The sequence below is a fragment of the Lissotriton helveticus genome, chromosome 3_1 (genome assembly GCF_964261635.1).
Source record: "Lissotriton helveticus chromosome 3_1, aLisHel1.1, whole genome shotgun sequence".
Classification (NCBI taxonomy): domain Eukaryota; kingdom Metazoa; phylum Chordata; class Amphibia; order Caudata; family Salamandridae; genus Lissotriton; species Lissotriton helveticus.
This window is the reverse complement of record NC_136061.1, coordinates 58304234-58318117: the sequence shown is the minus strand read 5'-3', so window position 1 is coordinate 58318117 and position 13884 is coordinate 58304234. Positions and strand designations below refer to the sequence as shown.

General features: G+C 48.5%; 1 protein-coding gene across 2 annotated transcripts in view; it reads left to right on the top strand.

Moving 5' to 3' along the window:
* WNT10A (Wnt family member 10A) overlaps window positions 1–13884 on the top strand; it is a 341199-nt gene that overhangs the window by 302657 nt on the left and 24658 nt on the right. For both annotated transcript variants that reach the window (XM_078679224.1, XM_078679222.1), the window contains exon 3: window positions 6867–7240. In XM_078679224.1, coding sequence (XP_078535350.1) covers window positions 6867–7240 — 374 coding nt within the window. The remainder of the gene's footprint in view (window positions 1–6866; window positions 7241–13884) is intronic.

Below are 13884 nucleotides of genomic sequence, written 5' to 3'. Positions count from 1 at the left end.
CAGGAGGACTCGCAAATACCTCCTGGGTCAGTTCATCTACTCAACGTTGAACTTCCCTGATGAAGTGTGCTAAACTTTTCTTGTTCTGCAACTGAGCTATTACTCCTGGTGGTAGTGTGCAATATACCTTAGTTGTATTTTCTTAGTCTGAAAGTACTCTACTCAAGGCTTCTTGTAATGCTATGCTATTTAAATCTCGCATTAGTTGGTATTCTAGCTGATCAAATACTTCCTCAAGGCAAATGAGTGCATTTTCATTGTCTTCCTCACTGCTATTCTCAAAGTCAAAAATTGTCGTCAAAATATCTGTTAGGATGATATCTAGTAGTAATACTTCACCTACTTCCTGTAGAAGATCAGGTACTGGAATCACTGACATTTCATCTCCTTCTTCTTGGTAGATCTTAAGTTGTACCTTTTTTCCTCTTTGACTGGTTCTGGTGTTGGCGTGTGTTGCTGACCTGTGTCTTGACTGGATGCCGTCTCAGTGGGTGCCCTTTTTATATGGCTGGCATGAATCCAGGATTTGTAGTTGGTGCACTTCACTGCTGTCTTTGTAGCGAGCAGCACCTGCTGCGGTCCCTTCCAGCGGGCTTGGAGGCAGTTGGACCTCTGGAATGCTTTGATGAGCACCCAGTCTCCAGGCTTGAACTTGTGCCCCTCGACCTGCAGTGGCTCTGGAAGTGCTCCCTTCACGTGCTGGTTGATAGAAGCAAGAGTACGTGTAAGTGACATGCAGTAATCATTCAACAGTTCATTCGTCATCATAGGCAGAGCATTTTTGTCTGGAACTCCCCAAGCTACCATCGGCAACCCAGTGACAATCTCGTGTGCACTGAGTTTGGTCTTGGCATCTGGTGTGCTCCTCATGCTCATCAGGGCAATAGGTAAGGCATCCATCCAGGTCAATTTTGTGTCAGCACATATTTTAGAGATTTTGGCCTTGAGCACGCCATTTTTTCTTTCCACTGCGCCAGCGGCCTCTGGATGGTAGGCACAGTGTAGCTTCTGCTGTATTCCCAAGGCTTTGCATGTCAGTTTTATTAGTTCATTACAGAAGTGACTGCCATTGTCTGAAAATATTGTTTTTGGGACCCCAAAACGTGGGATCAACTCCTTTATCAGGCACTTGGCTGTTGAGATGGCATCATTGCATTTTACCGGGTATGCCTCTATCCATTTTGAATACATGCACACCACCACCAGGATATACCTATACTTATTTGTAGGGGGCATCTCCACATAGTCTATTTGCAGGGCTTCAAATGGCATCGTTGGCTTCTGAAAATGTCCCTTGGGTACTGGAGCAGTCTTACCCACATTGTACTGTGCACATACCATACATGTTTGACATATCTCCTGTGCTATCTTTCTTATGTTCTTGTTCACCCAGAATTTGTCCATGCAATTTACAATTGCATCCCTGCATATATGTGCCGGGCCATGCATGGCCAAACACATAGAGTAGACCATCCTGTCTGGTAACATATATTTATCTTTGGCATCATTCATCCAACATCCTTGAACAAATGACCCGTTCTTTGACCAACTCATCTGTTCTTCTGCTGTTGCTCCTTGTTGCATTAGTCTTATACCTTCACTTGTTAGATCTAGTGACTTCACTTCATCAGGTAATTCTTGGACCGTTAGTACTAGTGCTGCATTATTTCTTGCTGTCTGTTTTGCTGTAATGTCAGCAAATGCATTTCCCTGGCCTACCTTGTCTGTAACTTTCTTATGAGCACTGCATTTAACTATGGCCATAAACATCTAACACATATGCACCACTGAAGAGACGCACACAGTTCCGCACTCAGAGGTCTCCACGCATAGCTAATAAACATCACCCAGCATTGGAACACCAACACACATGGGCACACACCCACAGGCATGCACAAGGAGGCGGGTAAAGACACGCACGCACACACAACTGCACACTTAATGCGCGCAAATCCATAGTGAAGCATAAATGCAAACACCACCTCACAGTCATGCACGCGCAAGACGTAAACTTCAAACCTGCATCGTGCAAATGCAAACACACACAATAACTGTGAATGCAAATCTGATGCACAACCACAACTCGGAAATAATGTAACGCTGCACAGGCTCGCAAAGACGCACACAAACGTCAACCGTCTAATATCCAATCACAGTGCACATTTGCAGATATACAAACGTATGACTGCAGCCACAACTTATCAAGGTATAGACACCTACAGTGAACACTATACACACGTCCAGATTTACCTGCGTAAAGATGCCCCGTGACATAACACAACAGAAACAAACAAAAAAAAGAGCCCTACCCGCCCCCGCACACCCCAGGTGAAGTCTGCCGTGCGTTTGCTGTCAGCAGGTAATCACCGCAAGAGCAAAACAAAGGTGTGGGGGTTTTATTTAGAAAGAAGGATTGTGTTGGTGTGTTGTGAAAGTCACCCCAGACAAGTCCTGAGATGTGGGGAAATGTTTGGCTCGGGCCCAGCCCGGGGCGGGTTCACCTACAGTTTAATTAGCAGGCGGCCGGGCGCGCGGGCGTGCAGGGCCGGGGAGGGCGTGCAGGGCCGGGGAGGGCGTGCAGGGCCGGGGAGGGCGTGCTGGGGCCGGGGAGGGCGTGCTGGGGCCGGTCGGCCTTGCAGATGGAGAAGCAGGCGAAGCCCAGGGCACAGTGGGTCTCATGGGCATCGGCTCCTCCAGGGCCACCTTGGGCCCATCACGCGCCATGCGACTTCCGGTCCCAGGACTCTGCTGTGCACGTGCCCCGGAGCCGCGCCTCGAGACAACAGACCAGCTTGTATACAAGGGAGACAGCAAAGAGCCCTGGAGCTCACCGGACTGGGCTCAAACACATCCTCAAACGTTCACTGTTAAGAATACAAATGCGAAAAAACCAAATGCAGTGCTTTTTGAAGGAGGGGTGAGGGGTAGAGTCATTCTCACACTTATAACAAGCTACAAAGACACGTAGGCCAGACAATCCTGCTGTGATGGGTAGTACAAGAAGGATAGCTTTGATCAGCGGAAATGCTCGGCTACCCTTCCATGGTTGGTAGAAAGAGAGCGCACCTAGACTGCGATTGGTTGTAAGCCATGGGAGGAGAGCCGTGGTTGGTTGGCAGGTCTGAAAACCTGGCTGTGTTTTATAAGTGGATTAATAGCTATGCTTCCATTGGTCAGGCAGCAGTCTTCGTCATTGGCAGGGCACAAGAAGAGGGTGGTTGCTTTTGATAGGATCCCTCTGATCTATTTGGAGTGGGGCGCTGCCACCTAAGGCTATAAAGGGCACCTTTGCTGTTTGCATGCTTAATGGCTGTATGGTATCACATACACTCTCATGGTGGCCTCGCGTTGTATCTGATCCTACTAAGAGCATGAACCCTCTATGGTAAGTGCACAGAAGGAGGTAGCCACTGGAGCTCTGGTTCGAAGTGAGCACTGCCCCCCCCCCCCGACCCTTCCATCATTAGGCTATTAATTGCTTTATTCGGACCACAAACAGGTGTGAAAGTGTGTTTAATTCGTTGGGGCATGCACACTCGTTCTTTGAATAATGGGACTGGTTGACATACATGACACATGAAGCTATCGAACAACAAACATGCCTTGTGTACAGCACTTTGATCAACCCACAGACCGGATCACATTAGATACAATAATATTCTAGGGTGGCAATAACATGATCTTTGTGCCATGGTAGCACATTACGTCATCTAAGTAACCCTCCTGTTGATATTTCTTCTGAGGTGTGTGTTCACGATGCGATAGGCCTGGAGGCAACCGTGATGTGATTGCTAGAGAGGCATAATTACTCAGATGTGATTGAATTTACAAAATTGCAAACATGCTGTGACTTGCCAGAGGCCTATTAACCATGCCGTCATTGGTTCATGGCTATGGAAACCATGCTGTCATCAGTAGGCGATGTCAGAATCTTGTTGTGATTGGCTGGGAGCGTTGGCTACCTTACTTTGATTGCATGAACGGAATGGTAACCAGGCGATCACTCATTGACAAACATAACAAAAATACTGGAATCGGTTGCCAGGATGGCATCGCTGAGGCAGAAGAGATGGATAAGAATAGGCGAGGTGGCACAAACGCCCTCCAGTGCTTATCTCTTTCCGAGTGGACTCAAGTAGCATATCAACTAGCGAAGAATATGACTTGCCAAAGGGATCTAACCAACAAATCGCCTGCCATGTTCCTCCCGACAGCATCGTCACTGCATCCAGGCGAACGCAGTCTGCCAGTCATTAAGATAACCAAAGAGAGAAAGCGTTACCGGATTGTGGTTAGTTTTGCCTATTTTATTTTTAACAGAATTTACCTCATCAATAATCTTTAACAGATGCTAAACGAACCATCGAAAATCTCTTGGAATCGGCCAATCAAACAGGTTTCTTTAAGCACGTGTTTTCGTCAACTGACTCCTACAAAAGTAGACAAAAAACCTGGAAGGAGCATTGGTAGACACAGGAGACCCGATTCACAAAGCCCAGGCTTTCAAAGTCCACAATTTGCTCCTGTGCCACTCTTGCTGTATTTGGAGCAAATTACATCTTTCATGGCATCCGCAAAGGGTCTCAGGAGTACTTTCAAAAGTCTTCAATAGTTGTTGATCCCCTTCAGTTCTCCTATGTGTAAAATTTTCGTGTGCAGGTATTTCACCAAGGTGACGTGTCGCATACATATATATAATGGAAATTACATTTGATAATTACATTTTTTTTAAGTTTTTCCAAAGGAAAAAGATTTTACCTCTGGAGAAAACCAGTTTCTAGATTCTGAGAAATAAACAACATTCCCTTTGCATTCCCGACTTTTCCTATTGCCCCTTGACAGAAGCAGTTGTGTGTGCATTTCCCAGGTGCCAGACTAGCTACAAGAGGTATTTTAATGTCTGGAAGCACACACGTCTGAGGATGATCAGCCACATTGACAGGTACACCTACAAACTCTCATTTGTACATTTAAAAAGCCCACCATCGGATAACAGTTTCTGCCTCCGTATATGTGCTAACTTTGCATACAAATCTACAAATCCTTATTATGTGAAACAGGATTTGGACTTTATGAGCGCTGTTTTAACATTTTGTCCTACCGAGTCCATCTGAGATGCACAAAATGCTTTCTGAATTGGGCTGCGCGTGGTTTACTGCAGTAGCAGAACCAGGGTGTGTATAGCCCCAAGGTATGACATGCTTCGTGCGGTGTCGCTTTCTTCCACTGAGTGAATTTCAGTGTCAGTGGCACACTCTATTGTGGTGAAACTTGTGGCACCTAAATTCAATCTCTTTAGGTGCCCGTCTACTGGATTTTGTCTCATATTCCTCGATTAAAACCCTTCCAGGGTGTTGCAAGTCATTTCTCCCACTAGTAATGATTATGGTTTTTGCTGCTTCCCTTCTTCTAACCTCTAAATATTATAGTGTTACCGCCAGGCACACTCGCTCTTTGCAGATCAAGAATGTAAGCTTTTTCTGACAGTAGGACTCTTTTCAACTCAAACCTAATATTGTAATGTAAAAACTCTGTTTTTTTCTGTTTTTTGAGTAGCTGGAGTGAAATGCTGCAGGAGTCTTCTCTTCTTTTAATGTTGATTGAATTGCTGCCACAATACCTGTATCGATCTTAGATTGAGATGGGCTCACAGCCGTCACCTTTGAAGTTTGCACTGCTGTTTACGCAGCCATATCTACTGTACAGTTAAATTTAACCTGAATTACTTCTCTATTCTGTCCCTTGGTAAGCTGCACATGGACCTAAGAAAGCTTATCCAGGAAGATAATGAAGCAGCTATTCCATGCACATTTTTTTACTTTAATTTAAATTTGATAGATATCTGAAATGGTGCAACCCTCGTGTACACTTTGGCATATCTGACAGTTTGAGTCAAGCCTCAGAAGTCACAAAACCTGCCAGTTAAGGTAACCTCACAATGTGAACTTCATTAAAAGAAAGCATATGCAAAGAAAATAGCCACTTCAAGAGCTATAATGGTAGATGGTCAAGAGGAACCAGAGATGACCTCATTAGCATTGGGAATGCCCACATGCACTTTAGGTTCAATTCTTTGAAAATGTGCCTCAAAGGTTCTCTATAGGTGCATACTTAGCAACATAGTTGTGTAATATCAAAGTGCTCCTAGTACACCTAGTGCCGCACAAACAACTTCGAACTTATTACGCATTGAGCAGATGCACGTCCACTTACACATGCTCTGCTTAGGTATCGCAGACATATTTTGGAAATGTTCCAGAGAGACGGTAAAGAAGTATAAACTGTACATCTAAGTGAAAGGAACAGTAATGGAACACAAGTGCTTATTAATTGCTGCAATATGTGACTCTTCCCATAGGTAATGGGAGATGGATGCAGCATTTTTCCTATTTGATAGCATGTACAATAGAAAGAACAGGCACATTCACTAGACAAAGATGGCCGCGCTGTTTGCACAGTGACACAGCTCTCATGATCTTGGCTGATTGCCAAGGGACTCAGCAAGAGATGGAGAGGGGCGGCGGCAACAGACATATTGCGGATTACTGTTCATCGCTTGTTTAACATGATTGATAATGTTGAGTCTAATAGCTGTATATTAAAACTGGATATTTACTTTCAACAAAACCTTTCATAGTAATCCTTGCGTGCCACTCATAATGATAGCAAAGGGTAAACATTAGCTCCACAGTCACTCAACCATACACGCCAATTGACATAATTCGAGCGGGAAACTCCGCTTGTGTAAGCCAAACATATCTTAACGTTAGCAGGTTGCTACCTGAAAGGCCTCTGTTTCAATGATAGTCTGTTGGGAAAATAGTCTCCTGAGTTTTTTTTCAAAATGTCCCTCTTTCTTATTTCAGGCTATCGGGAGAGTGCGTATGCTTACGCCATCGCGGCTGCAGGGGTGGTCCATGCCGTGTCCAACGCCTGCTCCATGGGCAAGCTGAAGGCCTGTGGCTGTGATGAAAAGAGAAGAGGTGACGAAGAAGGGTTCAGGCTCAAGCTTCATCGGCTTCAGCTAGAAGCCATGAACCGGGGCAAGGGCATGGTACATGGCGTGCTAGAGGACATGCCCGCCGACGTCCCGGGGCCACAAGAGACATGGGAGTGGGGCGGCTGCAGCCCAGACGTGGAATATGGCGAGAGGTTTTCTAAAGACTTCCTGGACGCCAGGGAAATGTATCGAGACATCCATGCCAGAATGAGGCTACACAACAACCGAGTCGGCAGGCAGGTGAGTGCGGCGATGTCCATCGGCAACTTCCGGGGTCACATTATGGAAATCATCATTTAATGCACTGAATTCCGCATGGTTTTGTTGTTGTCAGAGTATTTCCCCCCAAAGAAGGCAACAGGTCAAACTTGACAAAATGATCATGGTACAATTGTGGAGGTATGGATGTTACAGCAAAACTCATGATTCCAAGACCTGGGTAAAGTCTTGTTGACGCAGAGATTGGACTAATCGTCTACTCTCTGAACCAGGCCCTGAGAGTCATTTTCAGTATCTTCTCTGCTTCCTACACATGGAAAAAAATTCATCCTTAAAAGGAATCAGTAATTATTTGCATAGCATCTTATGAAACCATCTGAATGTTTTGCTACTGATTTTATTTAGCACATACTGAAACCCTTGTTTTCAATGTACAGCTTTTGACTATTTTTATTCCCATAGTTTATTTAATCTGAAGAGCCCTAATGGACCACATTTTAGATGCATTATTTTATGAGATGAAAAATGCTATTTTCCCTATTTGTATAGAATAATAATGGTTTTCCCACCCCTGGCAGATAAGACCCCAGTTGGAAAGGATGAGACCTTGTTGGTTTGCATCTATCTTTGTTTTAGTGTCTCTTCCTTCTATCCTCTTGCACTCTTCTCCAGCACCAGTGTACACTGGGGTCCACTGAGTTAGATATGCATTCTGATGCACTAGAGACCAGTGTTGTGATTTAGAGAAGGATTCTGTGCACCACAGCTGCGGCTTCACTTCTGGCATCACTCCCAGCATGCATTGCTGGCTGGCTAAGAGGTCACGCCCTGCTGAAGGTATAACAAATAGCAAGGGGTCTCTTGGCAGTTCCACCCCCATGTCTTGTCTGACCAGCTGCTGCAGGGGTTTCACCTGTGCAGGGTGCAGGGTAGGAAAGGTTTGATTTGCTGCTCGAAGGCTGTTGCCCCAGGCCTGGTCTCAGGCAGGAACCCTGTTTGCCAACAGACAAAAGGTGGGGAGAGGGATGGTTGCAATGTGTCTAACCACTGGCAATACCTCAGGTAGCATTCCATTCCATTGTTCCTTTGCTCACTATGCCACCTCAGTTTGGACCCAGCCATATGCAAATCAGCCTTGACCCTGCTCCTCATCGGAACAGTCCAGCTCGAAGTGCCAGGCCAGGTCCTGCGTGAACTGGAACACAAGCAGCCCAGGACCGGTTTAGTCCTTCTAAGGGCTCATCGTCCAGGTATAGTAGGATCCAATGGGACAGTGAGCACAGAACCATATCTGGGCATACCGTTGCCACTTAGGGTGGTACATCAAACACACAAAAGGAGATGCGAAGAATGCTTGTAATTTGTCTAACCACTGTCAGTCACAGAGGTGGCATTATTCTGCTCACCGCGCCATCTCAGTTTGGACCCAGCCATATGTAAATCAGTCTTGACCCTGCTCCTCATGGGAACAGTCTGGCCTGAACTGACAGACCAGGTCCTTCCTGAACCGGATCACAAACAGCGAGGACCGGTTTGGTCCTGATAAGGGCTCATCTGCCAGGGATCGGTGTACACGGCTGATGAGCCTGCGTTGCTTGTGTTCAGGTTCATGGGGACCTGGCCTTGCAGTTCGGGCTGGACTCTTCCTTTGAGGAGCAGGTTCAAGACTGATTTACATATGGCTGGGGAAAATCTGAGCCGGCATGGTGAGCAATAGAACGATGGGTTGGAATGCTACACCAAGCGATTGCCGGGGGTTAGACTTATAGAAAGCATTCCTCCCATCACCTTTTGTGTGTTTCATGTACCGACCTAAGTGGCATGGGTCTGCCCATACGTGGGCCCCACGCTCACAGTGTCACTGGAACTAAGCTATACCCGGCTGATGAGCCCATAACTCGGGCGAAACCGGTCCTGGGTTCTTGTGTTCATGTACAGAAAGGACCTGGTCTGGCAGTTCCGGGAGGAGCAGGGCCAATGCTGATTCACATATCGCTGGTCCATGGCGTGAATGTGATTGGCCGTGGTTAGACTTACTGTTAGCATCCTCCCATCACCTCTGTGTGCTTCAGGAACAACGTTCTCTCAAGTTTCTCAGGCCCAGGCACAAGTAGCTCACCCACTCCGGCTCTTTATTTTGCATTCTTGGATTTGTACATCTAATTTATAATGCATTAAAGACAGGCAAATTCCAGAATGCAAAGAAGAAATACCTGTACTGAGTGAGCCCCTCACCTCACACATGGGAACTCGAGAGCTGTCCAGAGAGCGCAGGGCTGTGAAGGCCAAGCTCCCCTCACTGCATCTTCTAGCGAGCAGAAGATACCGTCTCAAAATGACGGGCCTTGATTTCACCTCGAAACACATTTAACTTTCTCTTTTGTACTGACTCTGACCCAGCCCCTCATGTCACGACATATCCCACAGCTTCAATCAATCTGTGTCTTTACGACACACAGCACTCGGTGCCTCCAGCCTCCTGCCGCGAGGGGGTGCCAAACTGCACGCGCCGTGAGCGAAAAGGCAGCACGCGTTGTCACAGATCAGTGCTTTAAATGGGCCGGTGCTCTCCGGTACGGAGTACCTACTTGTGTCATTTGAAGTGGAGACAGAGCACCTGCACTTCCCAGCACTGCTGCTATATTTTGAAGAGGAGGGGAGCGGCACTTCTCGGGAGCAGACATATACTCCCGCACTTCTGTATTTCTATAAAGCCCTGCAGATGACAGGGGCCCCTTGAAGGTGCGGTCCCAGGCCCCGCCCCCTCCCAGACTCTGGCAGGTGATGTCTGACACCCCAGCCCCCCAGGGCAGGAATGTGCGGGCTGCGGGGGGCCTCGGCATGCCCACCGCCAGTTCTCACGAGCGCCGGGTCTTGTTCACAGATCTAATGAGGACTTGTTGGGGTTTGGAAACAGATGTTTCTCTCAGACGCAAGTTTTACAACTTCAGGAGAGACAGAAACTCAGGTGCGCTCTCCCCGGTGACGCAGCACCAGCGTCAGACGCAGGGGGGGGAGGGACTCGACCCTCCGATACACCTATGTGTGTCCATACGTCACGGCATCGTCTCTGGGCCCGCGTGCCACGACTCGCGTGTAATACATGACACACCGGCGATATTAGGAAGATCACATTTTGAGAATCACTGGCCCACATACACTGCGGGTTTCTTTGCATTCCGGGACATATAGTCCTGATGAATAATGGGAAAAAAATAAAACTATAGGTACTAGAAAGCAAACGAAAAGAAAAAAACCCCTCAGGAATGGATAAGTTCCAATTTGTTTCTGCAAAGGTGCGATGCCCCCGGTGACTATTCACAGAGCACCTTTCCTGACTTCGTGCACGCAGTGTGGTGTGGTGTAAACTTCTGTTACACGAAGACTCCCCCCCCCCCCCGATGCGGTGAGTCCCAGGGACAGGCTGGTGATTCAGTGCTCGCTGAGTCACCCCCCACTAACACCTGCTGGAAGAGGACTCCTGGCCTGGTGGGAGGAAATGTAATCATGTTCTACACTCCTGAGCAGGCTCTACACTTGTGAGCACGCTCTGCACTCTTGAGCACGCTCTGCACTCCTGAGCATGCGCTGCACTCCTGAGCATGCGCGGCACTCCTGAGCATGCGCTGCACTCCTGAGCATGCGCGGCACTCCTGAGCATGCGCTGCACTCCTGAGCATGCGCTGCACTCCTGAGCATGCGCTGCACTCCTGAGCAGGCTCTACGCTTGTGAGCACGCTCTGCACTCTTGAGCACGCTCTGCACTCCTGAGCATGCACTGCACTCCTGAGCATGCGCTGCACTCCTGAGCATGCGCTGCACTCCTGAGCATGCGCTGCACTCCTGAGCATGCGCTGCACTCCTGAGCATACTCTGCACTCGTGAGCATGCGCTGCACTCGTGAGCATGCGCTGCACTCCTGAGCGTACTCTGCACTCGTGAGCATGCGCTGCACTCGTGAGCATACTGTGTACTCGTCAGCATACTCTGCACTCGTGAGCATGCGCTGCACTCCTGAGCATGCGCTGCACTCCTGAGCATGCGCTGCACTCCTGAGCATGCGCTGCACTCCTGAGCATACTCTGCACTCGTGAGCATGCGCTGCACTCGTGAGCATACTGTGTACTCGTCAGCATACTCTGCACTCGTGAGCATGCGCTGCACTCCTGAGCATGCGCTGCACTCCTGAGCATACTCTGCACTCGTGAGCATGCGCTGCACTCGTGAGCATACTGTGTACTCGTCAGCATACTCTGCACTCCTGAGCATGCGCTGCACTCCTGAGCATGCGCTGCACTCCTGAGCATGCGCTGCACTCCTGAGCATGCGCTGCACTCGTGAGCATACTGTGTACTCGTCAGCATACTCTGCACTCGTGAGCATGCGCTGCACTCCTGAGCATGCGGTGCACTCCTGAGCATGCGCTGCACTCGTGAGCATGCGCTGCACTCGTGAGCATACTGTGTACTCGTCAGCATACTCTGCACTCCTGAGCATGCGCTGCACTCCTGAGCATGCGCTGCACTCCTGAGCATACTCTGCACTCGTGAGCATGCGCTGCACTCGTGAGCATACTGTGTACTCGTCAGCATACTCTGCACTCGTGAGCATGCTCTGCACTCGTGAGCACGTTCTGCACTCCTGAGCATGCGCTGCACTCCTGAGCATGCGCGGCACTCCTGAGCATGCGCTGCACTCCTGAGCATGCGCTGCACTCCTGAGCATGCGCTGCACTCCTGAGCATACTCTGCACTCGTGAGCATGCGCTGCACTCGTGAGCATACTGTGTACTCGTCAGCATACTCTGCACTCGTGAGCACGTTCTGCACTCCTGAGCATGCGCTGCACTCCTGAGCATGCGCGGCACTCCTGAGCATGCGCTGCACTCCTGAGCATGCGCTGCACTCGTGAGCATGCGCTGCACTCCTGAGCATACTGTGTACTCGTCAGCATACTCTGCACTCCTGAGCATGCGCTGCACTCCTGAGCATGCGCTGCACTCCTGAGCATACTCTGCACTCGTGAGCATGCGCTGCACTCGTGAGCATACTGTGTACTCGTCAGCATACTCTGCACTCGTGAGCATGCTCTGCACTCGTGAGCACGTTCTGCACTCCTGAGCATGCGCTGCACTCCTGAGCATGCGCGGCACTCCTGAGCATGCGCTGCACTCCTGAGCATGCGCTGCACTCCTGAGCATGCGCTGCACTCCTGAGCATACTCTGCACTCGTGAGCATGCGCTGCACTCGTGAGCATACTGTGTACTCGTCAGCATACTCTGCACTCGTGAGCATGCGCTGCACTCCTGAGCATGCGCTGCACTCCTGAGCATACTCTGCACTCGTGAGCATGCGCTGCACTCGTGAGCATACTGTGTACTCGTCAGCATACTCTGCACTCGTGAGCATGCTCTGCACTCGTGAGCACGTTCTGCACTCCTGAGCATGCTCTGCACTCGTGAGCAGGCTCTACGCTTGTGAGCATGCGCTGCACTCGTGAGCACGTTCTACACTTGTGAGCACGCTCTACACTCGTGAACAAGCTCTACACTCGAGAGCACGCTCTACACTCGAGAGCACGCTCTACACTCGTGAGCATGCTCTACACTTGTGAGCATGCGCTAAACTCTTGAGCATGCACTATACTCGTGAGCGCGGATTACACTCGTCAGCACGCTCTACACTCATGAGCATGCACTACACTTCTAAACGCGCACTACACTCGTCAGCATGTACTATACTTGTGAACAAACTTTACACTTGGTAGCATGCTCTACACTTGTGAGCATGCACTACACTTGTGAGCATGCTCTACACTTGTGAGTATGCACTATACTTGTGAGCAGGCTCTACACTTGTGAGCACGCTCAACACTCATGAGTATGCACTACATTTATGAGCATGCTCTACACTTGTGAGCACTCTTACCCGCCCTCTCTCAAACATCAGGACATGTATCTACTTAAGTGTGTGGCCACCCCTTGACAAAACAGATCTGTCCGGGCAATCCAGGACATCTGGTCACTCTAGCCTCTGTGCTCTCTGTATCACAAAGCTCATAACAGGACCTCTGTGTGTTCTCCATCACACTCTCTGATTGGCTGGCGCCAAACGTACGCTACCCAAATTACGTAAGCCACATATGTGTTCTCTTCATCACCTCTTTTCTGTGTGCTCTTACTCTCACATGACTCACACGTGCTCTGCATATTCTGTGACAGGCGCTTTCATTATCACATGACCTTATTATATGTACACAGCGCGCTAAGTCTAGATGCTGTGGATATCAGTTCACACCGCCATGTGCTCTCCCGACAACTGCTGTGTTGTTATCAAAAGTTTCAGATATCAGATGACTGATAATTGAATAACTGTTATCCGAAATTGGGATCTTTACAACATATATGTATAACTATGACATCTGCAGATAAAATCCATTCTGATTCTAGACTTGCAGTCAGCCAACACGTGTCTTGCAGAACCTTGGCTTTTTCAAGGCAATCTTACCAATTTTGCTGAGGGTATTCGCTTCCTGTGTGCATTAACCAAATCTCTCCTGTAGTATTCTTCAATATCTAATTCATTTAATCAGACATATCCTTGGCTTCCGCAGGTCTGAAACTTTTGATTTTTTGAAAAATTATGACGACATATTCTATAATAAA